Source organism: Sebastes fasciatus, chromosome 2, assembly GCF_043250625.1.
Source record: "Sebastes fasciatus isolate fSebFas1 chromosome 2, fSebFas1.pri, whole genome shotgun sequence".
NCBI classification, from domain to species: domain Eukaryota; kingdom Metazoa; phylum Chordata; class Actinopteri; order Perciformes; family Sebastidae; genus Sebastes; species Sebastes fasciatus.
Window position 1 is genome coordinate 3,483,557 of NC_133796.1, and position 24,552 is coordinate 3,508,108.

The 24,552-nt window shown below is 39.7% G+C and overlaps 1 protein-coding gene across 1 annotated transcript in view; it reads right to left on the minus strand.

The window, feature by feature from the left end:
- The window catches only part of LOC141782060 (CD82 antigen-like), a 40,405-nt gene that overhangs the window by 11,516 nt on the left and 4,337 nt on the right, over positions 1–24,552 (minus strand). The window contains exons 2-4 of the mRNA XM_074658080.1: positions 10,417–10,489; positions 8,687–8,759; positions 2,082–2,203 (exon numbers count right to left, since the gene is read on the minus strand). Of these exons, the coding sequence (XP_074514181.1) occupies positions 2,082–2,203; positions 8,687–8,759; positions 10,417–10,479 (258 nt within the window). The 5' untranslated portion in view covers positions 10,480–10,489. The remainder of the gene's footprint in view (positions 1–2,081; positions 2,204–8,686; positions 8,760–10,416; positions 10,490–24,552) is intronic.

Consider the following 24,552-nt stretch of genomic DNA (forward strand, 5'->3'; position numbering starts at 1 on the left):
ACACGTATTGCTGAAAATAGTCCCAAACAAATGCACTATTTCCTCCTGTTTGTTTGATAAAAACCACAGAGACCAGCTCGTCTGTTTATCAGCAAGATTACGGAGAAAACTACAGGCTGATTTTGGGTTCTTCCTCGGCCCATCCTGCACCCTTCCACCAAGCTTCATGAAAATCGGGCCGGTAGTTTTTCTGTAATCTTGCTGACAAACAAACAAACAAACCAATAAACAAACTGAAACTAAAACCTAACCTCCTTGGCGGAGGTAATAACACCAGCCTTATCTGTCTAAAGTAGAGAGATAAGACGTGGTGGAAGAATGTAACATGGGGTCAAGGAAGAAGCCATTAAATGTCGGAGCAGATCCAGATCACAGGACGGATACACACATTTTTTCATTTATTGGTGGAGGTCTGTGCTCTCTGAGTGCTCCTCTAGTCTGTCTGTGTATTTATACATTAATGAGTGACCTACAGTCCTGATCCAGACCATCACCATCGCTCCCAGAGCTCAGACCGTTCAGGGCGCTTTCACAAGCCAACATTTAGTCAGTTTTAATTGGATGGAAGTGGAAGTCATAATCTTCGTTCTATGAACATTTTGCAATTTGTTGTTCCCAAAGTACGAACTGAATTGGGAAGGAAAGCTTTTAGTGCTACTGCTAAGGAATAATTTACAATCTGATCTTCAACTTCAAAACGTAGTGACCTTGAATGAGTTTAAAGTTAAACCGCTGCAGTCCAGCTCGTCTGTGTGAAAGTGTTTTTTATGAGCAAGTTTTATAATGTTAATTTATGTGTTATCTGTCACTTTTACTATAACTGTGTTGCTACTATCTTGGCCAGGTCTCCTTGTAAAAGAGATCTTTGATCTCAATGGGAACAAAACAACCGCTCCACCTCTCGCACGCAGATGGACACCGGTAAACGACGGTTAATGGTAATGAGAGGGAGAGAACTGACTGATGTTTGCTTGACATCTGGGCCGAAAAGAACAAACAGAATATGTTAAATAAAGTCTGCAAAAAATAGTGACGTTTATAAAGTAATAAACTGGAGGATTCATTCAAAGTGAAAACACTTCAACAGCAATATATCAAAGTCCGCGATTCCCTGCATAGAAGTGGCAGCTCTCGAGATGAAAAAGACAAATTGGCTCCTTCGTTTACGCCCCTTTGCTCGTTATTTTTTTTTTTGGTCCACTTTAATTTGAGCACTGTGAAACTGAACCAGACTAAATAGAAAACAAACCAAAGGTATCAATTTAACTCTGATTCAGACTCCTAGACAAGCAGACTATGTCTTCTGACAGCCCTCAGTCACTCACACATTTGTTAAAGGAAGAAAACATTTTTGATATTAAGTTAAATTTATGCCTTTTGTAAGTCAGAATGAATCATTAATTCCAATTTTGCAATAAAATGCACTTCTATTCCTATTTGGAGGGGATTTTTCCATTAATTGTGGATGTTTTCAGGATGTACTTCTTTACACTAACCGGAAGGGAAAATGTTGAGGTGTTGTTATCTATAGGTTACTATGCAATGGTTTTACTGGTCCGGCCCACTGGACATCAAACTGGACTGTACGTGGCCTAAATGAGTTTGACACCCAGCAGAACCATCAGATCGAATGTAAATGAGTTCTCCGTTTCACTTTTCTACACTCATCTCTTCTGTTTCTGGTGTTCTGCTGTGCAGCAGTTTGTAACCACAACTTAGAAAACACCGACTTCCTGGTGAATGATCTCTTTTTACCCAGCAGACTTTAACCTTTCTGTGCACACTATATACAGTTTACCTTTCTAAAACATGAAAACATAATGTAGCATACAAGTAACAAGTTAGTGCTGTGCACGAATGGCTTTTGTCTCCTTCAGAGTCCACTGGAGTATTTAAGGCTTCATGTGATGAAGCAGAGAGCTGCTGTTGGTCCTTTAGGAGACGTTTGTCCAGATATTTAACGTCCACAGTAAATCCTCCACTCGTCGTAGCGCGGCTGCATTATTCATCATCATGTTTAAATGATCAGGCCGTACATACACATACTGTATACACATCCATACAGACAGACGGTCACTCACCAGGCCGAGCAGACAGCGGATCTCATAAATGGCCCCCAAGCAGCCGAGGAAGGCCATGAGCATGGAGAAAGCTCCGACGCCAATCAGGATGTAGCACGCCACCTTTACAGCCGTGGAGTTACCTGAAGAGGACAGATCAGGAAACACATGTTATCACAACTTTAAGAATATATTATATTAGGGCTGTCAATTGATTAAAATAGTTAATCACACATTTTTTATCTGTTCAAAATGAACCTTAAAGGGAGATTTGTCAAGTATTTAATACTCTTATCAACATGGGAGTGGACAAATATGCTGCTTTATGTAAATGTATGTATATATTTATCATTGTAAATCAATAAACAACACAAAACAATAACATATATTGATCCAGAAACCCTCACAGGTACTGCATTTAGCATAAAACAATATGCTCACATCATAACATGGCAAACTGCAGCCCAACAGGCAACAACAGCTGTCAGTGTGTCAGTGTGCTGACCTCACAATGACTTGCCCCAAACTGCATGTGATTATCATAAAGTGGGCATGTCTGTAAAGGGGAGACTCGTGGGTACCCATAGAACCCATTTACATTCACTGATCTGGAGGTCAGAGGTCAAGGGACCCCTTTGAAAATGGCCATGACAGTTTTTCCTCGCCAAAATGTAGCGTAAGTTTGGAGCGTTATTTAACCTTCTTCATGACAGGCTAGTGTGACATGGTTGGTACCGATGGATTCATCAGGTTTTCTAGTTTCATATGATGCCAGTCTCTTCACTCTAGGATGCTGTCCAACCTACGTATCATCTTGGACAATGTCTCCCACCCACTTCATGCTGTGCTGCTCAAACACAGGAGTCTCATTCCAGCGAGATGCACCACAGGAAGTCATTCCTGCCCGCGGCCATCGAGCTTTACAACTCCTCCCTCTCAGAGCGTCACACACTCACAGTCAGTAGACTGGACCTGGACTCATCAGCTGCTACCACCCCTCATAACTAAATACTTCTGAGGTTTAACATAATGTCACCTCACTCTGTCGTCTATAAAATGCATTTTTTTCCGTCACACAGAACTCTACAACAAACAACACAAAATCTGAAACAGTTTTATGTTTCACCGACATGTATTTTGAGAGAATTTCTTTCGTCTCTGAACTCAACAAACTGATGGAAACTGAAACCAGACGCCGATGCAGCAACACGTGTGATCATCACAAAATGAATGAAATGAGAAGCAGCAGTGCGGCTGCAGCAGCAGCAGCAGCAGCGCTCCACTTATGGCGAGTGATCAGCGTCCAACGTAACGCAGGAAGCTAAAAATAAGCCCTCAGAGCTCAGGTTGGGATTCAGGGAAAATGATGACTCATCAAGAACGGAGAGAGAAACGGAGAGTTTCTTTTGGTTCAAGAGACAGAAAAAAGACGGAATCTCAGGATCTGATCCGGCTGTGGTGAACGATTAGAGACAAACTGCAGCGTGGTGATGTCGACCACGGTTATAAAGACCGGACCCCCCCATCTCCTCTCCTCTCCTCTCCTCTCCTCTCCTCGCTGAGTCTTCATGGCCTCAAGGACTCATGGGATACCCCCGAGGGATCAGTGAACCAGGGCACGCTGCTCCAAACCAAGACAAAGAGAAACGAGAGGAGAGTTTGTGATGGAAAATGAGGCTACGGAGGAGGAGGGGGGGACAGGAAATGAAAACCTGCTCTCAGATAGTGTGCACGTTTTCAGGGTCGACCTGCAGAGACTCTACCTGTACAGCTCTTGACCCCAGTTTATATTAATCCTCACCAAACTGAAGCAGAGCCACTTTCAGAATCAGATCTCCTGTTAAAAATCATCATTTAATTGGACTTCAGAGATTTCACATTCACACATCTGGAGGTCAGAGGTCAAGGGACCCCTTTGAAAATGGCAATGACAGTTTTTCCTCACCAAAATGTAGCATAAGTTTGGAGCGTTATTTAACCTCCTTCATGACGAGCCAGTATGACATGGTTGGTACCGATGGATTCATCAGGGTTTTTAGTTTCATATGATACCAGTATCTTCACTCTTTGCGTTGGTGTTAAAGTCAAAGTCCAGTTGCAAGACTTTTTTATTTTGTCGAGTCTAAAGTCATCAAATGTGTGTATTGAGACTGTAGTAGCATAAATAAAGTACAAGTACCTCAAAATTGTACTTAAATAAATGTACTTCGTTACAGATTATGGGATGTCTCAGTCAAAGTGTCCCCGAGGTCTCCCTCCTCAACGTGGAGGTTTTGTTTACAACCCGTCTGAGTTGTAATGAACCAGATCCATCCCATAATACGGGATGATATCAGACGGCAGAAATGACGTTCTGACTTCTGACTCAGCTCGCGTCTTTGTCCAATCAGGTTCCAGCAGCAGCCTCCGACCTCGCCGTGGTCATCAGTGACGACGTCCCGCTGAGCATCAATACGTCTCATTGATGAGAGGACACAAAGCTAAACTGTCCACTGTACTTTAATGTGTCGTATGACCACATCCACGTCCTCCATTAAAACCCCTGGACTCACGCTATCCGCCCGCCCGCCCGCCCGCCGTCCTCGCCGCTCGGACAGACCGGTGATGTAGTGTGTGTGTTTGTGTGTGTGTGTGTGGTGATGAGTAAGGCGGTGAGCGCACTGGGCTGATGTGATGCATGCTGATGCTGGACGGAGCAGAAAGAGCCCAGTGTCTGAGGGGAGGACACCTGCAGAGACGCCACGGACCACGGACAAATGTCCTCAGTGACGCTGGCTGGTCTGACAGCACACACACACACACACACACACACACAGTCTCTCTATTACACTGTCTCAATGTCTGTCTCTATATTTCTGCATCAACACTTCTTCAGTCGTCTCTGAGCCGTTCTGTCTCGCTGCTCGTCTCTTTCTTCTTCTTCTTCCCTCGCTGATAAACTCGTACTGTTACTATAGTTACTATACTTCAGACAGAGTTAAAGGAATAGTTCAACATTTTGGGGGAAATCGTCGTTAAGTACAAAGCTGGAGTCAGTGTGCGTTGTTAGCCTAGCTTAGCATAAAGACTGGAAGCGGGGGGAAACCGTTAGCCTGGAGTTCAGAATACATCGATACCAACACGGGATCGGATTCCTCGAGGAATCAGACAAACAATCGTGCAGGTTCATCAGTATCTTCTTCAAGGCCTCCAGACGGGACTATTTACTTTTAACAGAGTACATTAACAGCGTGGTTTTAGTACTTTTACTTCAATAAAGGATCTGAATACTTCCTCCACCACTAGCCCTGGGCTTCTATCACGATACAGGTCATTTTATATATCTCGATATAAATATATATATATATCCATATAGCATGCTTTCTGGTAATTCAATATATTAATAAAATAGTAAATGAATGGATGAATGAATAAATGAATAAATAAATAAATAAATAGTCTATATAAAATAAGCACAATGTAAAGCCTATTTCTGTATACTCCTGTGTGAATTAAATACTTGAAAAATGAAAAGCAGCGTATTTTGAGACTTGCAAAATGAACATTTTAAGTGAAATTATACAGAAAAAATAAATAAATACAGGCCTAGCCTACATCACGATAGAAACGATATAGAAAAATATATGTGATGGACATTTTTATATCGTTTTGATGATATATATCGTCATATTGTCCAGCGCTATCCTATAAGAGTTTCTCTGAACATTGTGTCAGTAACAGGAGAGTAAACGAAGCCATGATGAGACGGAGGATGACGACGTAAAGACACCCAGAGACAGAGAGAGAGAGAGAGAGAGAGAGAGAGATTTGTGGCTGAAAGGAATTTTCTTTTTTTAAACACAGACGTACAGAAATCTGTTGGACACTTGTGTTTAACTGAAGAGTCTCAACACACCAGTGAACACACACAGACCTCAACACCACCACATGTTGGCCTCTGGCCTTCAGCGGGGTCGCTGCGACTGATCAACAAGATGATGTTATTATCAGACTTATCAGAGTCGGGATGCAGCTCAAGGCTTTAGAAACCAGATCGGCCAGTTAATAATGATTACATTAAAAACACCAGCAGCAGCAGCAGCCTGTTAGAGACTGATTTAGTTGCCAGAGCTGAAGACAGAAGCAGGAGATATTTGGGTTGATCGGTCTCCAACAGATGAAGGTCGTCTGAGTGAATGATGTTATTCAGTCTCAGATCTCGAGTCTGAAACTGGTTATGACACATGAACGCAGCGCTTCCGTCTGTGTGGAGGCGCAAACTAACCCCAGCAGGATTCACTTTGCTTCCTCTTTTATACCGTAATCAGAAGAAATGCATCATTTAATAAAAACCTGAAACTTATTTGCTTCAACTATTCTTCCCTACAATATTTAAAACTGATCTGATGACCAAATATGTCCACATCTTGTTGTGTAGATCTGTTTTTATTGAATCTTAGTTGATTCGTCGACTAATCGTCCGTTTTGGTCTGAGTCGACTAAGATTTCTTTAGTTGATTAGTACTTTTTTTATGCGTTTCTTCATGATGAATGACTTATTTCTAAGAAACTTCTGAGCACATCTCTGGTAAACATAAGATTTAAAGTGGTGATGATGTGTCGATTAAATCAACTAATCAATTAGTCAACGAAAAATATCTTTGGATGAGGACAGCCCAAGTAGCTTCACAATAAAAGCCTCCTGCTGGTTCATCGTTGAGAAGCTTTTAATGTGAAGCAGCAGAAGGAAATGTTCAGTTTGCATCAGCAGTGAGTTCAAACTGATCATTTAGAGTAAAAATAATATCTGATATCTGAAAGTATGAACAGGAAAGTAGGAGTGAAACTAAAACCAGAGATTCAGTTACAAGTTTCAAAAGAGACTTTTTAAAAACAGTTTTCTCTCTGGTCGGCCAACAACGCGTTGCTTCAAGATGATTTGAGGACAAAATTCAAAGCCATTTTTAAAAAGGGACTGTTTGTAACTTCTTACACGTATAAATCATTGCAGGTCGGTGTCCCATGCGCGCTCGCGTGTGGCTACGCTGTTCAGACTCAGACTCCAAGACAAACTACACGGAAACACCAAAACCAGTCTCTGCTGTACTCTGCTCCTCTGCCTGCCTTCACTCACACACCGCGCTCGTTCTCACTAATTCGATCCACCTCTCACGTGCATGCTGCTCACTCCACACTGCAGAAGAGTTAGTTTAGCTCTGAGAATATCTAGTGAATGTACAGAGGACGTTTGTGCAGAAATAACTGCTGCAGCTCCTCCAGACCAACAGAGGTTTCCCGTGTCTTGTGAAGTGACGGGGCTCCGCAGAGAGAAACGTTATCGTCTCCGACAAAAATTCTGGTGTCTCCCCTGTTCCCTCCGGCCACAATCGGGAGGCTGAGGCGGGAAAAGCCAACACTAGGATCAGCAGTGATTCATGGAGAGACCTTCGTCTGGTCAGCTAACATTACTGCCAAGCAGCTGATATCGAGTGATATTGTGCTTTTAGCTGACGTGTGTCGCCTCACTGTTTTGAGCGATGCTCGTTCATGTCTATGTAGAGCGAGCACAAGCGCGAGCAACAGGACGCTGACTTTAGTTGACTTAACGGCCACAGGTGTCGCTGTTAACAAGACATTTCTGATTCTCACAAACAGTCCCTTTAAGTGTTTTGCTGAAAGTCTCAAGTGTTTTAAACAGCAGGTCAAGATGCAGGGATTTACACTATTTCAATGAAGGAGACGGAGCCAGCAGAGCGGCACCATCAGCCCGGTGTAACCAGATCACTCCGCTCATAATGTGATCGAAACTCGATAACAAAGATAGATATAGATTAACTTTAGACCAGTAAAACTGGTTTTCATGGAGAAGACATTTTATGACTTTTACTTTCTGTTTTGCTCTCAAGTCTCTGATTGTTGTTGGAGCAGCTGTTAAAAACAGACTTTACTCGCTCTAAACCGGTCGATGGAAAAGCGTCTAATTCGCATTTATTTTTTGCAACATTTCAAAAGTTTGCTTAACATTTGTTTGACAGTTGAACGGAAACAAGGCTCCAAAAATAACCGCTTCTACAGGATCTGTTGGACACATGTCTTGGCAAAAGTGCTTAAACAGTGAAATCCATTGCATACATCACGGTGTTTACTGGTGCAGCACAGTACCGGCGGCAGCCTACAACCAGGATGTGTTCATAGTTCATCACATTTTAACAGCTCAGACGAACAAATAATAAAATCTTTGAGGTGTTGAACGTCTGCCGCCTGTTTCTTCTTCTGCTTTCTCTCTTTGTCTCACACTCAAACACACAACATTTAAAGACACAAACACACACTGTGAGCCTGCAGACAGAGCTTGGCCTGTTTTCAGCCTCTTAATCATGACTTCATGTGTTGTGGCCTACATGCGCTCTACAAGTGGATTAATGTGAAACACTATTGGCCATTAGTTTAGTTTTTATCTCATCATTAGTCGAAACAACAGAGACAGAAAACGGACTTCACTGGAGTCCTAATTAGAAGAAAAACATGAAAATAAAAAGAATTAGGTCATCAGAGGTAAACATGAGAAGGATTAATTCACGCTGCGTGGAAACTATCAACCATCATCAGGAGGAAAAAACAACGTTAAATCAGAAACAGGAACTCACTGAGGACGACGATGAAGCTCTGATTGTCCAGCAGGAGCCACAGACCGAAGCCCATGATGACGGCGCCGCACAGCTGCAGGACAAACACACACACACACATATGAGAGAACATATCAACATACTGTAACAGATGAAGTTCAGGAGACGCTACAACACATTCAGCTCACTGTTTGGTTTCATACTGGTGTGATTTACTGGTACTGGTGAATCCCAGTTTGAGCTTCTTTTAATCAGACTTCTGCAGGATGCTCCAGATGAACCAACGTCATTAATGTTTACCAACTGCAGACCTTCAGCTATGACATCTCACTGTGGCTGTTTTTGACCAAATATGTCCACATCCTGTTGTGGAGATCTGTTTTTATTGAATAATATAACAAACGTGGAATAAACACTGTATTTCCTGTTTAGTGCTTCATATTTGGGACGCAATGTGAGTGTTTGATTATTTTTGTCAATCAAATTTAAAAAAATTACAGAAATGAGGAAATGTAACTTAATGATAATACATTTCTGTAAGTTCGAACCAAACGTAGAATACTGAACGCTCGGTTGGTGGAGGGAAGGAAGTGTGGGAATACACACACACACACACACACACACACACGCAGTGTTTACGTGCTGCTGAGAAGATCTTAACCTCAGATCACAGATTTCAGAAGAAGAGAGGAAACGATAAAGTGTTACCGTGGTAACGAGGCCACAGACACGTCATCTGTACTGTAGTTAAAACTCAGAGACGCAGAAAGAGAAGAAGAATGAATGATTGACATCTCGTCTTCTCAAGCTGTCCACACAGAACTGCAGAAAGTAATCCCTACTGTCCGCTAGCAGACTCTGAAAGACTTTTAAAAGACTCTCACATCTAAAGACTGTAGTTGTTTCTCAGTGTCGAGAAAGGATCCTTCAACGGCTGAATTTAAAGGATACTATGTCATCGAATCCTGCCAAAGGACTGTTCCAATGGCGAGGAAACTCACTGGACTGTTCCAATGTGCGCTCTCTGAATGTTATGCGAAGGCGAATGCATGACCCACCCTACTCTTCAAAGAAAGAAATACTCTCCAGTTCTGATAGTACTGATTCTATTGCAGATACGCTAACCTCCTCAGGAGCCGACATTGTTGTTTAGAACCAACAGTCGCCTCACACACACCTAAACCACGCCGGTAGCTGCAAGTAGCTCCTCACAGGACGCCGATTGGTCCGTTGTCTGGCTGGCCGGACACAAACTCATTACTTGAAGCCTGACAAGATGGATTTCCGTGTGATAGGTGATCCCATGATTCTTGTGACATCACGAGAATCCAGCTGTCCTGCAAGGTTAAACCAATCTCACTCCTCATGCCTAAACCTAACCAACTGAGGCAACGAGTACCTATCAGAGGCAGAGTAGGGCGGGTCATGACTTTGCCATCCTAGGAAAAGAAAATTAGCGTCTGACGTCTGACGTTAGCTACTGCAGTGTTCGCTATTAGCCTACGAGTTAACCGTACGTTTCAGCTTCAGTTGCAACTATATTTATATGATTAAAGCTTCAGCTGAAACGTGCGGTTAGTAATTTTCATTATTACAAATGTCAGTGTGATTTGAAATAAATAAAACAAACAAGATGTGCATTGAGAACAGCTCGTTTACAATGCTTTAAAAAGGTGCATTTGTCCTTTAATAGCACATTTATTATTATCATTATTATTATTAATAATAATTAGTGAAGATAAAATACTTACAAAGAAGATGAGGTTGAAGAGGAACAGGAAGTACTTGGTCGCTGTCAGGCAGCCTTTCCCCATGATGCTGGATCTGTAAACATCAGACAACAACAATATTAGTTATATATATATATATAATATAATAATGTCATTTACATTGAAGGATTGTGTATCCAGCAGGATTGTGTCTCCAGATTTGCTTTGTGGATGAGCGTGACATGAACAAGCGGTGACAGATGCTACAGAAGCACAGACCTCCGAGGATAAGCTGGCCTGATCATGATCGGGGACCGGGGGGGGGGGGGGGGCTCAAAGGATTACACCCACAAAACCAGTACGGGCTACAATCACAACCTCAATCTGTGAGGGAGGACGGAGGTCATATAACCTCTGTGACCTGCTCTCGTCCTCATTGACCGACTCGATCTGTTACTCAGCTCCAGATCTTTAAATCAATATATCAACATTATTACATTATTACCGTAATAACAGTAATATATGAGCTTTACAATCAGGGCAGATGAACGTCGTTCCATTCAACCATTACAGATTTATGTGGTCATTACATTATTTTATCTCTTAAAGATTCAAGATGTCCAAGTATTTATTAATATCTGCAGATTAGAAGCGAAATATTTAAGACATCTTCTCTCCTCGTAATCTCTTCAACAGAATAAAACCTAAATAACACAATGTAAGGAAACGATTGTCTTCTGTCGACTCTGAGCCTCTAACTCTGACGGTATACTGAACCGTTTCTTACATTTATAACGGAGGGAAAACACTGGAGATCATTTATGGAGCTTTTGTCCAAGAAGAAGAAATATGTAGAAATATCTGCTGAGGTCTTAATTATCTGCTTTTATAATGTAGTTATTATATTTTCCTTTTATTTGTGATTGTGTACTCAGAAGCTGAGTGTTGTTAGACGGCCTCGGTGTGAGCGTTCTTGTCACCTTTTGTAGAAATATTTCGAAAAAATTCAATAAACACTGTAGATAAATACACGTAGTACAAAAAGGTAAAATGACTAATTTCCTTAGTTTATAAATTATTATTTATCAGAGATAGACGCTAATATTTTTAAGCTCACGGGCCACCAAGCCTGTAAATTGGGTGGCCCAAATGTAAACATGTAAAAACAATGTATTAAATAATTTAACACAACTTAACCCAGCCTTCCTGAACTGTGACATTAACAGAATGAGAATATGTAATTATTTATTTAGATAGAAAACGTCTTTGTTCTCTCACAGTTTCACACACTACAAAACATACAGTCTAGATTTTTCGCATAAAAACACACAATTCAAGTGATCAAACGAAATAAATAAAATAAATGATTGTATTTTTATTTAAATATTTGCTTTGATTTGATTTGATTGGCATTAGTAGCTTTAATTATGTATTATATTTTAGTTATTATAGTTATCTATCTGACTAGAAAGCATTAATGTCCTCATTTCAACTTCACAAATCAGCCTCGTCCGTTGCGGCGCTTTCAAAGCGAGCGACGAGAATAAATAGAAACAGGGCGTCCGACAAACGTTCAGTCATATGCTGCACAAGGTTTGGACACTCCGACAGAAAACAATCAAACTGATTTTGACGCTGACGCGCGCTCATGTAAAATTCAGCTAAGACACGGACACTGTGATCTCATTTCAAGAGAGACCGGATAAGACTTGGTGGACCACCTAAAGGGGATGTTTGGTGGCCACGGGCCGACGAGCCATGGTTAATGTTGAACCCTGTTTACTCTGTATCATTCATTTCACCAACAGAATTTTGTAATATAACATCAGCTGTCAATCGAAATATATTAAATTGTAATTAATCGCATGATTGTCCATATTTAATCACGATTAATTGCAAATTAATCATTTTTTATCAGTTCAAAATGTACCTTAAAGGGAGTTTTATCAAGTATTTAATCCTCTTATCAACATGGGAGTGGACAAATATGCTGCTTTATGTAAATGTATGTATATATTTATTATTGTAAATCAATTAACAACACAAATCAATGACAGATATTGATCCAGAAACCCTCACAGGTACTGCATTTAGCATAAAACAATATGCTCCAATCATAACATGGCAAACTGCAGCCCAACAGGCAACAACAGCTGTCAGTGTGTCAGTGTGCTGACTTGACTATGACTTGCCCCAAACTGCATGTGATTATCATAAAGTGGGCATGTCTGTAAAGGGGAGACTCGTGGGTACCCAGAGAACCCATTTACATTCACTGATCTGGAGGTCAGAGGTCAAGGGACCCCTTTGAAAATGGACAGGTTTTCTTCGCCAAAATGTAGCGTAAGTTTGGAGCGTTATTTAACCTCCTTCTGGACATGGTTGGTACCGATGGATTCATTAGGTTTTCTAGTTTCATATGATGCCAGTATCTTCACTCTAGCTTTAAAACTGAAGACATAAGTGGCATTAAAATGTAATAATATTAATGATAAACTAAGAAAAATAGTAATTTAATGCCAAGCGGTGTCTGTGTGGTGGCTCATATTTACAGAACATCCAGCCTGACATGAACGCAGCATCTCTCTCTCTCTCTGGTTTTTCCACCTTCTCTTCACCTTCCTGTATCCTCCTCTCCTCTCCTCCTCTCCTCCTCCCTCCCTCTGTACAGTAATGGCCTCTTACTGTCCAATAAATCTATGGAAATCTGGGTGAAATATGTCGGCCTGACTCGATGTTTCCTCCTGGCAGTGAAGCCCTGTAGCGTGAGCACAGTGCCCGTGGATCCGACCCACATTCCCATCACTGTAAATGGGTTACTGTTACATGGCTGCCTCTGTGCCAGTTTAGAGAGTGAGTGTGTGTGTGTGTGTGTGTGTGTGTGTGTGTGTGTGTGTGGTGGGGGGGGTCCTGCAGGGATGACAGAGGGAAGAGAATATGCAATGGGAAAAAGACATTTTGGCAAACGGGCGCAGCGAAGCCAGATGGAAGGTATTATAGACTCTAAACAGAGCAGGCTGAAGCTTTAACAAAGACCAGGTCGGCCCTGATGCACAGTGAGAGTCTGAAAGGAGAGACGCTGCGTTAGAAGACCCCAAATTACACTGAATTACAACTGTTTTTAAAACCTCAAACTTAGAGGGGGAAATTGCTGGGTAAAGATTTCACTACAGAAAAAGGACTAAAACAAAAAAGATGCATGAATGAAAAAGTAGAGGATGAGGATGGCAATATTCTATTTTTCTTATTGTCAACTAATCCTATAAAAAAGCTAAACAAAACTAACAACAACCCATCCAAATGTATCGCAAACCGACAAAAGAAAATGCAAATGAAAGCTTGTTTCTATCCACAACCCGTATGTGAATGTTACGAGTTGGTCCATCGAGAGAAGCGGTAGCTGGCGCCAATTATCCTATGGCACGACGGTACGACGGAGTATTAGGGACACATTGAGGGAAAAAAAATAAAGCTGAGATTTCTAGAATAAAGTCATAATATTATAAAGTAGTAATTTTACGTGTTATTTTCTTTTTTTCTCGTTAAGTTATGACTTTATTCTCGCGATATGACTTTATTCTGTAAATCTCAGATGTTTTTTCCCTCCATGTGGCCCTAATACTCCGTAGTACATTGTCTCTTTGGTCCTCACTGCATTAGACTTACATACTATATACTTAGACTATAAACTGTGTTACCTTCATCACAATGATCACATGTTTTGCGGCTCCAGACAGATTTATTATTATTTTCTTTGCCTAAAATGACTCTTTAGATAGTAAAGGTTGCTGACCCCTGGATCAGCCTGCTGTCATTGTTGTTTTTGGTCTTTTTATTGGATTTACTGACAGTAGCCTAAGAGAAATAAAACATATCAGCCTTACTTTAAATCACTGGTGCTTTAAGACTTGTGAACACGACTTATTTAAGCACTTCTGGTTGGAATAAAAAAAAAGTTCCTGAACCAAAGACTTAGTTAAATTTAGAAATGCCACGGAGCCACTTTGTGCTGCAGCTGCTGTTTGAACAGAAACATCGTCTGTTTCAGGAATGCACACCATGTTTCAATTAATCTATCAGCCCAAAAGTTGTTGAATACGGCAAATTTTATAAATGTCTTTTAAATGAAACCATAGGGAGGGATACTATTCACAGCACTCACACTCACAACTGAGCAAAAAATGTGCAACAAGTCAAACAGAAATCATGCTTTCCTAATGATTCCCTGCAGAGATCTTTCAACGCGCTCTGCAGCACATTATGAAGGCGGCGACTGTCGTGATGAGACAAATGTTATTAAAATTATTATGGCATCAAACAGAAGCGCCGCAGGTTCGATCTGCGCCGTCACGAGTTCTGACCCAGTTCACACAGACGCTGAAACGGGGTTGTCTGTCCAGTCTGACCCGTCCCAGTGGTCGGAGAGGGAACGAGTCCCAGTTACAGCACAGAGGTCACCATTGACCACTCGGTGGGTTGATGCAGCCAACAATTCACCAACACACACACACACACAGACACACACAGACACACACATACAGACACACTGTTGGCTCACAATGACCAGAAAATACTTCAACACAAGAGACTGAGTTCTTTTTTACTGAGAGTCTCTCTCCTTTCTGAATCTTAATCTCTCAAAGCTAAAAGACCACAGTCACACTGAGGGGCTTTTCAACCATAGACTGTATTTAAGAAGTGGACGTAGTCCATGATGTCTATGGAGGACGGAACCTGCCAAAAATAAATGAATAAATAAATAAATTACTTATTAAATAAATAAATATGTCATTACATGTGAAAAAATAATATTAAAAATATTATAAAACCATTAATTAATTGATAAAATGTGACATAAATTGAAATTTAATTTGCTCCTCTATATATTTATCTTTGTATTAATTCCCTTATTTATTTATTTATTTACTCTTCTGCTTAATTTTCCCTTTTATTTATTTATGCATTTATTTTCATTATTTTTGTATTCATTTTTATTTATTTATTTATTCATGCATTTATTTACGATATATTTATTTATTTATCCATTTATCTATTTATTCATTTATTTACAATTTCCCCTTTGCATTTCACCACTTATTTATTTCCCCAAAATAATATATTTCTACATTCTTTGTAAAAAAGAAAATGTGTAAAGAAATTTACAATTAAAAGAATACAGAAATAAATACGTTTGGGGAAATAAATAAAGGGTCAAATGCAAAGGGAAAATCGTGCAGAAATAAATAAATAAATGCATAAATAATACATTAAAAAAAAATAAAAAAATAATTGAATTAAATAAATGTAAAAATAAATAAATACATTTTGAAAAATTAATAAAAAATAAATACATAAATAAATAAGGGAAAATTAAACAGAAGAATTAATACAAACATTAAAACAGAAATATCAATATATGTCACATTTTATCAATTAATTAATGGCGACATTTATTTTTAATATTATTTTTGCTACATTTAATGACATCTATTTATTTATCGAGCAATTCATTTATTGATTTATTTTTTATTTTGGCAGGTTCCGTCCTCCATAGAGTCACCCTTTGGTTTGTGCACTGAGGTTTAGAAGCCTCAAGTTTCCTGTGTGAAACTCTGTATAAAGTCATCCATAGATGTTTGCCCCCCCCCCACTTCAAAACTTATTCTTGCGCCGCTGGGTGGAGCTAAGTACAACCGAACGCTGATAAGACGTTTTTAGGCGACCAACAATGTTACAATTAACTCTGATGAAGTGAAAACACACTGTGAAAGGGTTAAGGCTGTAAGATGAGAACACTCCCAGACCGGACAACGCCGTGGTAACGACCTGTCAATCACAAGGTAGCCCCGCCCTAAAGCATCCCCTGCTTTATGGTCTATTTGACTCTGAATGGGACTAAACAGCCTTCATATCATACAGCTGCCTTTTCATTTCTCTTTTGGTTTCATTCTGAGTTGTAATAAACAAACAAACAAACAAACACTCCTCCGTCTGTTCATTTTAATGTTCGTCCTCCTGAAGCCTCTGGTTGTACCAGGCACAACAACTCTCAGCTCTGAACGACGCCTCAACACAGTAAACTAAAGAGAAGAGCAGGTTTCTCTTTCTGTAGTACAAGTTCAATACAGTGTCTCACTTTAAATGCAGTTTTTCTTTTCCATTTCAGTTTATCCAAGTCAGAATAATGTTTATTATATTATAGTTAGGGCTGTCAAAGTTAACGAGATAATAACACGTTAACACATATTCGTTTTAACGCCACCAATTTCTTTAACGCAATCAATATTCTAGAGGTTGTAGCGGGCTCAGTTTTAAAGTTAGAGTGAAGATAAGGGCATCATATGAAACTAGAAAACCTAATGAATCTATCGGTACCAACCATGTCATACTAGCTTGTCAAGAAGGAGGTTAAATGACGCTCCAAACTTGCGCTAAATTTTAGCAAGGAAAAACTAGCATGTCCATTTTCAAAGGGGTCCCTTGACCTCTGACCTCCAGATCAGTGAATGTAAATGGGTTCTCTGGGTACCCACGAGTCTCCCCTTTACAGACATGCCCACTTTATGATAATCACATGCAGTTTGGGGCAAGTCATAGTCAAGTCAGCACACTGACACACTGACAGCTGTTGTTGCCTGTTGGGCTGCAGTTTGCCATGTTATGATGTGAGCATATTGTTTTATGCTAAATGCAGTACCTGTGAGGGTTTCTGGATCAATATCTGTCATTGTTTTGTGTTGTTAATTGATTTACAATAATAAATATATACATACATTTACATAAAGCAGCATATTTGTCCACTCCCATGTTGATAAGAGGATTAAATACTTGACAAATCTCCCTTTAAGGTGCATTTAGAACAGATAAAAAAGGTGTGATTAATCACAATTAATTATTTTAATTGACTGACAGCCCTGGTAGGTTTATTACGAACATGTATGAGAACAGCCTGTTTAGTTACAGTGAGTTTCATTATGTGTCATCAGTCTCAGCAGGTTTCTGTTGGTGAGTCGTCCGTCTAGTCGAACTGATGAGTTGCATCTGAAATATGTTTGTTTTGAGCTCCTCCTGTTTGATTCTCTGTTTGAGCTGCAGATGTGAAGCTGTGAGTTAATCCGTCAGAAGTATACATGAAGCAACTTTCTGTTTCATTTGTTCTTCTGTGTTTTCATATCAGCTGCTTCCGCTTGGTGTTACGCTCCGATGCTTCTGCAGCTTCCATAGTGTCGGAGATAATCCCTCCTAAACTCTCCTCCTGGCAAACATCTCCACATCTTTTTGTTTACGCCGTCTTTATAATCCACGGCAGTCAGCCGCTAACGTCACGGCAACTTTACTGTTTGCTGACAAAAAAAACAAGACAACTACTGACAACAAATGCTCAACTAAAAGACTAATCTGCTACATGTTTGCCTCGAAAAAGAGATTTTAACAGATTATTTTCATTATAAATATTATTTTTTTTTAATCCAAGTTTTCATATTTAAATTGCATGTTTTTTCTGTCCAAAATCTAAAAGTACTGTCATATCGGATAAATAAAACCGACAAATATTCACATCTGAGAAGTTGGAAACTGAATCTTCTGCATTTTTGCTTAAAAAAAAAAAGGGACTTAAATGATTAATTGATAATGAAAAAAGTTGTGGATTCATTTTCTGTTCATTAATTGTTTCAGCAAGTTAGATAATCATAAATTCTACATATTGATGACACCGATGTTAATGTCAGAGCTGACGATATGACACTGAAATATAAAACTGCAACGATTCAATTAATCAATTAACTGACTGAATTGAATTTTCAAGCAAAAATACCAAACGTGCTGTTTCCAGCTTCTCAAATGTTTGCTGCTGTTATTTCTAACATGTAAGGGATAATGAACAGCTAGCAGGTCGTTGTTGTGAAAGAATCCCAGACGACCTCTCATCGCCCTGAAGGGGTTTATTTCACAACAATGACCCGCTAGCTGTACATTATCCCGCTTATTACACGGCTACTTACTGAAGAAATCAATAATTTGACACAAAAACGGTCCTCCAGAGCCCGACATCAGAGCTGCGCCCATAGCAACGGTCTGTTATACACATAGCAACGGTCTGTTATACACATAGCAACGGTCTGTTATACATAGCAACGGTCTGTTATACATAGCAACGGTCTTTTATAAAGAAATTAAAGACCGCAGAACGCCGTGATTAACCAATCGCAATCAAGTATTCATCGTCGTTAACGATGTAACACGTGGTTAATGTTGTGAAACGGTGGCGGTTAGGTTTAGGCAACAAAACTACTCAGTTAGGGTTAGAAAAAACATCAGAGTGTGGCTTATAATAAGTATGCTTATCACGTAATCTAAGCTACGGACATAAAATTAGGGGTGTAATAAAATATTGGAAAAATCAAATATCGCGATATTATGTTTTGTGATACTGTATCGATTCTCAAAAACATTGTATTGATTTTTAATTAATAGTCAAGATGAACTCAATATTTAACGCAATATATTGAATCATGATATGTATCCTATCGCCAGATTCTTGCCAATAGACACACATGAACGCCGCCGCCCTGAATTAAAGTCTTATGATTGTTTGACCCGTCCACCGCCCCTCCCTCCCATCACATCACCCAACTTCCTCGCCCTTTATACTACGTCCGTTGCTCTGAGCGTCTGATAATGACGCGGATGGGTTTACACTGGAGTTAGTTGAAAGCCCGGTGCGTCTCATATAGACTCTAAAGGGCGCCGCTGTGCGTCAGTATCAAGACGCTGCGGACCTCTGACCAAGCGTCGGTATTTGACACGCTGGGTGTGAGACCAGTGAGGCTGAGATGAACCATCTTTTGGTTTTAGATAAAACAGGCATGTTGTTTTGTCACTTTAGATTCTGAGGAATTGCAACGAACATTTTTCACTACTTTTTGGCATTTCAGAGACTAAACTACGGATGATTAATACATTTTTTGGTCATTTTTCAAGAACAAATTCCACATATTTGCCTGGTAAACATTCTCAAATGTGATGATTTGCTGCTTTTCTTCGTTGTATCTGATTGTAAACTGAATATTTATGGAGTTTGGACCGTTTGAATACATCCTGCTGGGCTTTGGGAAATTAAAGCTGTCACTTTTCACGTTTAAAAGACAAAAAAAATCAATAAAATAGAGAAAATAACTACCAGATTAATGGATAATGAAAACAATCTTTTGTTTCAGCCCATCTGAATGTGTGAGGGGGCTGATCTTCTGCATATTGTTGTTATAGTGAGAACATTTTCAGCTCATTTTGATGTTAATTTGACAGTTTGGACTGAACACGAGGCCGTTTCTCCTCATTAATGACACGTTTTTCTTCTGACAGAGACGGTACCGAAGGCGTCAGTCAAACATCTCGTCCACGTCATTTACACACAACAACAACAACCACAACAACAATAAACCCTTTTGTTGTCACTCTTCCCTCGCTGTTCTATTCAGCAGAATCTATTTGTGGTCTGAAATTTAAATCTCATATTAGGAGAGCAGAGACGAACAAAGCTCTCCTTATCCGACACTCGTGTTTATCGTTTAAAGCCAAACGTTGGTCACGCTGGTCTTTTCTCTGTTAAAGGAAGAGTCACACATTTTGGGAAATGTATTTATTTTACTTTGTTCCTGAGAGTTAGATAAGCAGATCGATGTCACTCTCATGTCGGTGGGTTAAGTATGGAGCTATAGAGCCGGGAGGCAATTAGCTTAGCTTAGCATAATGACTGGAAGTAGGGGGGAACTGCTAGCCTTACTCCGTCCAAAGATCAAAAATACATCAATCTCTAAAGCTCACTGATTATCATATTGTGTCTTGTTGGTTTAATCTTTGAACTAGGGCTGTCAATCGATTAAAATAGTTAATCACGATTGATCACACCATTTTTTATCTGTTCAAAATGAACCTTTAAGGGAGATTTGTCAAGTATTTAATCCTCTTATCAATATGGGAGTGGACAAATATGCAGCTTTATGCAAATGTATGTATATATTTATTATTGTAAATCAATGAACAACACAAATCAATGACAGATATTGATCCAGAAACCCTCACAGGTACTGCATTTAGCATAAAACAATATGCTCAAATCATAACATGGCAAACTGCAGCCCAACAGGCAACAACAGCTGTCAGTGTGTCAGTGTGCTGACTTGACTATGACTTGCCCCAAACTGCATGTGATTATCATAAAGTGGGCATGTCTGTAAAGGGGAGACTCGTGGGTACCCATAGAACCCATTTACATTCACACATCTGGAGGTCAGAGGTCAAGGGACCCCTTTGAAAATGACCATGACAGTTTTTCCTCGCTAAAACTTAGTGCAATTTTGCAGCGTTATTTAACCTCCTTCATGTAAAGCTAGTATGACATGGTTGGTACCGATGGATTCATCAGGTTTTTAAGTTTTATATGCTACCAGTATCTTCACTCTAGCTTTAAAACCGAGCCGCTGCAACATAAAAATCACATGTTGCATTAATGCGCTAAAGAAATTAGTGGCGTTAAAACTAATTTTGCGTTATTACATTAAAGTTTCGAGCCAGAAAACCAGAAAAATTTGCTTAAAATAATTTAATATTAATAATTATAATAATAATTTAATAAATTGTTCCTATAAAAATATTAATTAGAGCGTCTTTGAAGTGTATTTACATGCTGTGTCTTATAACAGTCATGTAGCTGCTTTATACTGTTGTGTTCTCAGATTATTAATAATCAATTAATCTTATTTTTCTGATTAATTGATTTCTCTTTAAAATGTAAAAGGTGCCGGCTATAATGTCCCAACGCCAGAGAACAAAACAAGCAGTTTAAATAGATAATCTTTGGGCTTTGAGAATCATTTTTGCTGTTTTCTGACATTTTATAGACCAAACGATGAATTGATTAATCAAGTAAAGAATCTTGATGAATAGTGATGTTTGGACTGTTGGATCACAAAAACACATCCAAACCCCAAAAATATTCAGTTTACAATGAGATATGACAAAAGAAAAAGAGTAAATAATCACATCTGAGAAGTGAATGTTTGGATTTCTTCCTTAAAAAATGTCTAAAATGATTAATCAGTTATCTAATCGTTGCAATCGTAGTTCACAGGAAATGTTCTAAATGTCTAAACGCCTCCTCCTCTTCCTCTCAACGCCACTAAAACCCTCGTTCACTAATAAAACTCTCCTCCCAGTCTCTCTCTCTGACTGGACTCCAAAACAATGGCGGCTTTCAGACAGTTTTCTCTCCGGTAACAAAAGGAGAAACTCGACACACGGTGAAGCTGCTCCGGCTTTACGTTTCCTCGCCACAATAAAAACAGCAGACGCCCTTTTTCTCACCGTGACACTTTAGACTGTTTTCAGAGACACCGGAGACGACTGTTAGACGATGTAAAGACGATACACACCTCGAACGTAACTCAAACTGACAAAAACGTGTGAGTATATTATGCACCATAAAATAAATACATATCCATAAACATCCATAAATTTAACTTTAAATGACAAAATGCTCAATTTGAAGCTTATTCTGCTCATATTTGGCTTCAAATAAGTGAGAGATAATAACATTATTGATTCATTTACCAGCTATTTTCTTGATTTATCATTTGATCTGTAAAAACGTCCAAAAATAGTGGAAGATGCCGTCACAATTTCCTGGTACACGTATTTAAATTGCTTGTTTTTCCTGATCAACAGTCCAAAACCCAAAAGTATTCAGTTTACGATCGCATTATAAAACATCAGAAAATAGTGATAAATGTACGTCCCAGTTTCTAAAGTCCAAAGTGATGTCTTTAAAAGTCTTGTTTTGTCCAAAACCCAAATATATTCAGTTTAATATGATATAAAACAGGAAATCTCCATAATGGAGGCTATATAAACAGAATTTTTGCATGAAAAATTATTTAATCAATTAACAAAATAGTTGATAAATCGTTGCAGCTCTATGTTTAAAGGGACTGTTTGTAAGAATCAGAAATGTCTTGTTAACAGCGACACCTGTGGCCGTTAAGTCAACAAAAAGTCAGCGTCCTGTTGCTGGCGCTTGTGCTCGCTCTACATAGACATGAAGGAGCATCTCTCAACACAGGGAGGAGACACACGTCAGCTAAAAGCACGATATCACTCTATATTTCAGCTGCTTGGCAGTAATGTTAGCTGACCAGACGAAGGTCTCTCCATGAATCAATGCTGATCCTAGTGTTGGCTTTTCCTGCTTCAGCCTCCCGACCGCGGCCGGAGGGAACAGGGGAGACGTTAACGTTTCTCGCTGCGGAGATCCGTCACTTCACAAGACACGGGAAACCTCTGTTGGTCTGGAGGAGCTGCAGCAGTTATTTCTGTACAAACTTCCACTGTACATTCACTAGATATTCTCAGAGCTAAACTAACTCTTCTGCAGTGTGGAGTGAGCAGCATGCACGTGAAAGTGGAGCGAAAGACCGAGAAGGAGCGCGGTGTGTGAGTGAAGGCAGGCAGTGGAGCAGAGGAGCAGAGTACAGCAGAGACTCCAGTCCTGGAAACCAAAGCTACGGTCTCCCCCGCGTCCTCCGACCGCGGCCAACACTGTTTAACAGACGGGCTTCACTAGATACAACCAAGAGGTTTTGGTGCTTCTGTGTAGTTTGGTTTGGAGTCTGAGTCTGAACAGCGTAGACACACGCGAGCGCGCATGGGACACCGACAAGATGAGAATGATGCAGGGTGAGGATGATGGAGGGTGAGGATGAAGGGTGAGAATGACAGAGGATGAGAATGATGAAGGGTGAGGATGATGATGGCAGATACACAGTAAGAATAAAAGGGGGGCGTCACCAAAACAAAGTGAGGTTGAGCCTGAACTCGTAAGTGAGTTAAACTCGCCACCATAATTAACTCAACGTTTGACCGCTCGGTGGTGAAACCAGTTTGGGCGTCCCAGTCATCGTCTCTGTTCCCAGTCAACTGAAAGGAGCAGGCTGGTTTCCATGACGACGCTGCAGCAGGGGGAGGTCGGGGGGTGTGTGTGGGAAAAGGGAGTCGCTCAAATCTCTATAAACGCTGTTTAGAGTCAAACTCACTCCCACAACCTGAAGCACGTCAAGAGATCTCTGCTTTGTTTCTACAACATCTGATTGAGTCTCCTTTTTCCTCTTGCACTTAAACTCATCAGTGCGACCACTAAAACATCTCCTGACTGGACGGAGCTGTTTGACTACGTCTGTTTTACTTTACCAACACTCACAGGGGACAGTTTTCTAAATAAGTTTTATATTTAAAGTAGGCTCCATTTAGGCAATAATACTGTACTAATACTAGTAATAATGTACTTTGGCATTATTATAATGGAGTATTTTTACATTGTGGTATTGCTACTTTGTGATCAAATCGCAAGATGAGGAGGAAATACTATGTATAAAGTCAAAATGTCATTTGATGATATTCCATATCAAAGCAACCAGTAGACAAATGCCTCATTGCCCTTTTGTGTTCTGCATTTAAAGGTCCCATATTATAAAAAGTGAGATTTTCATGTCTTTTATATTTTAAAGCAGGTTTAAGTGCTGTATAAATACTGTTAAACTATCAAAACGCTCAATATACGGAGAAACACACACAGCCCGTATTCAGAAATTGTGCGTTTGAAACAAGCCGTTAGGATTTCTGTCCATTTGTGATGTCACAAATGTACAATATTTAGACCATTTCACGGTTTTAAACATAAACATTCTTAATGTGTCCCAGTTTATTTCCAGTTGCAGTGTATGTGAATGGCATCAGCTGACAGGAAGTAAACATGGACCCAGGCTGTTGCCTAGCAACGCAATTCCGTTGAAATGCGCTGAAACGGAGCGTTTCAGACAGAGGGTAAATACAGGCATATTCAGACAGACAATATGAGGTAAATAATGTGTTTTTTTAACATTACAGCATGTAAACATATTCTAATAGAAACACAAAATACAAGTATGAACCTGAAAATGAGCGCGATATGGGACCTTTAACAATAAACAAGTTTTAAAACTGTCATCTTTGTCATTTAAAAAGCAACAATATACCTAATAATAGCCTAACAATAAAGCTTATTTATGCAGCACTAAAGGATAAATTAAGTAATTTGCAAAAAAAAAAGTTGCAATAATATTGTATATATCACACTGTTGAGCCAAT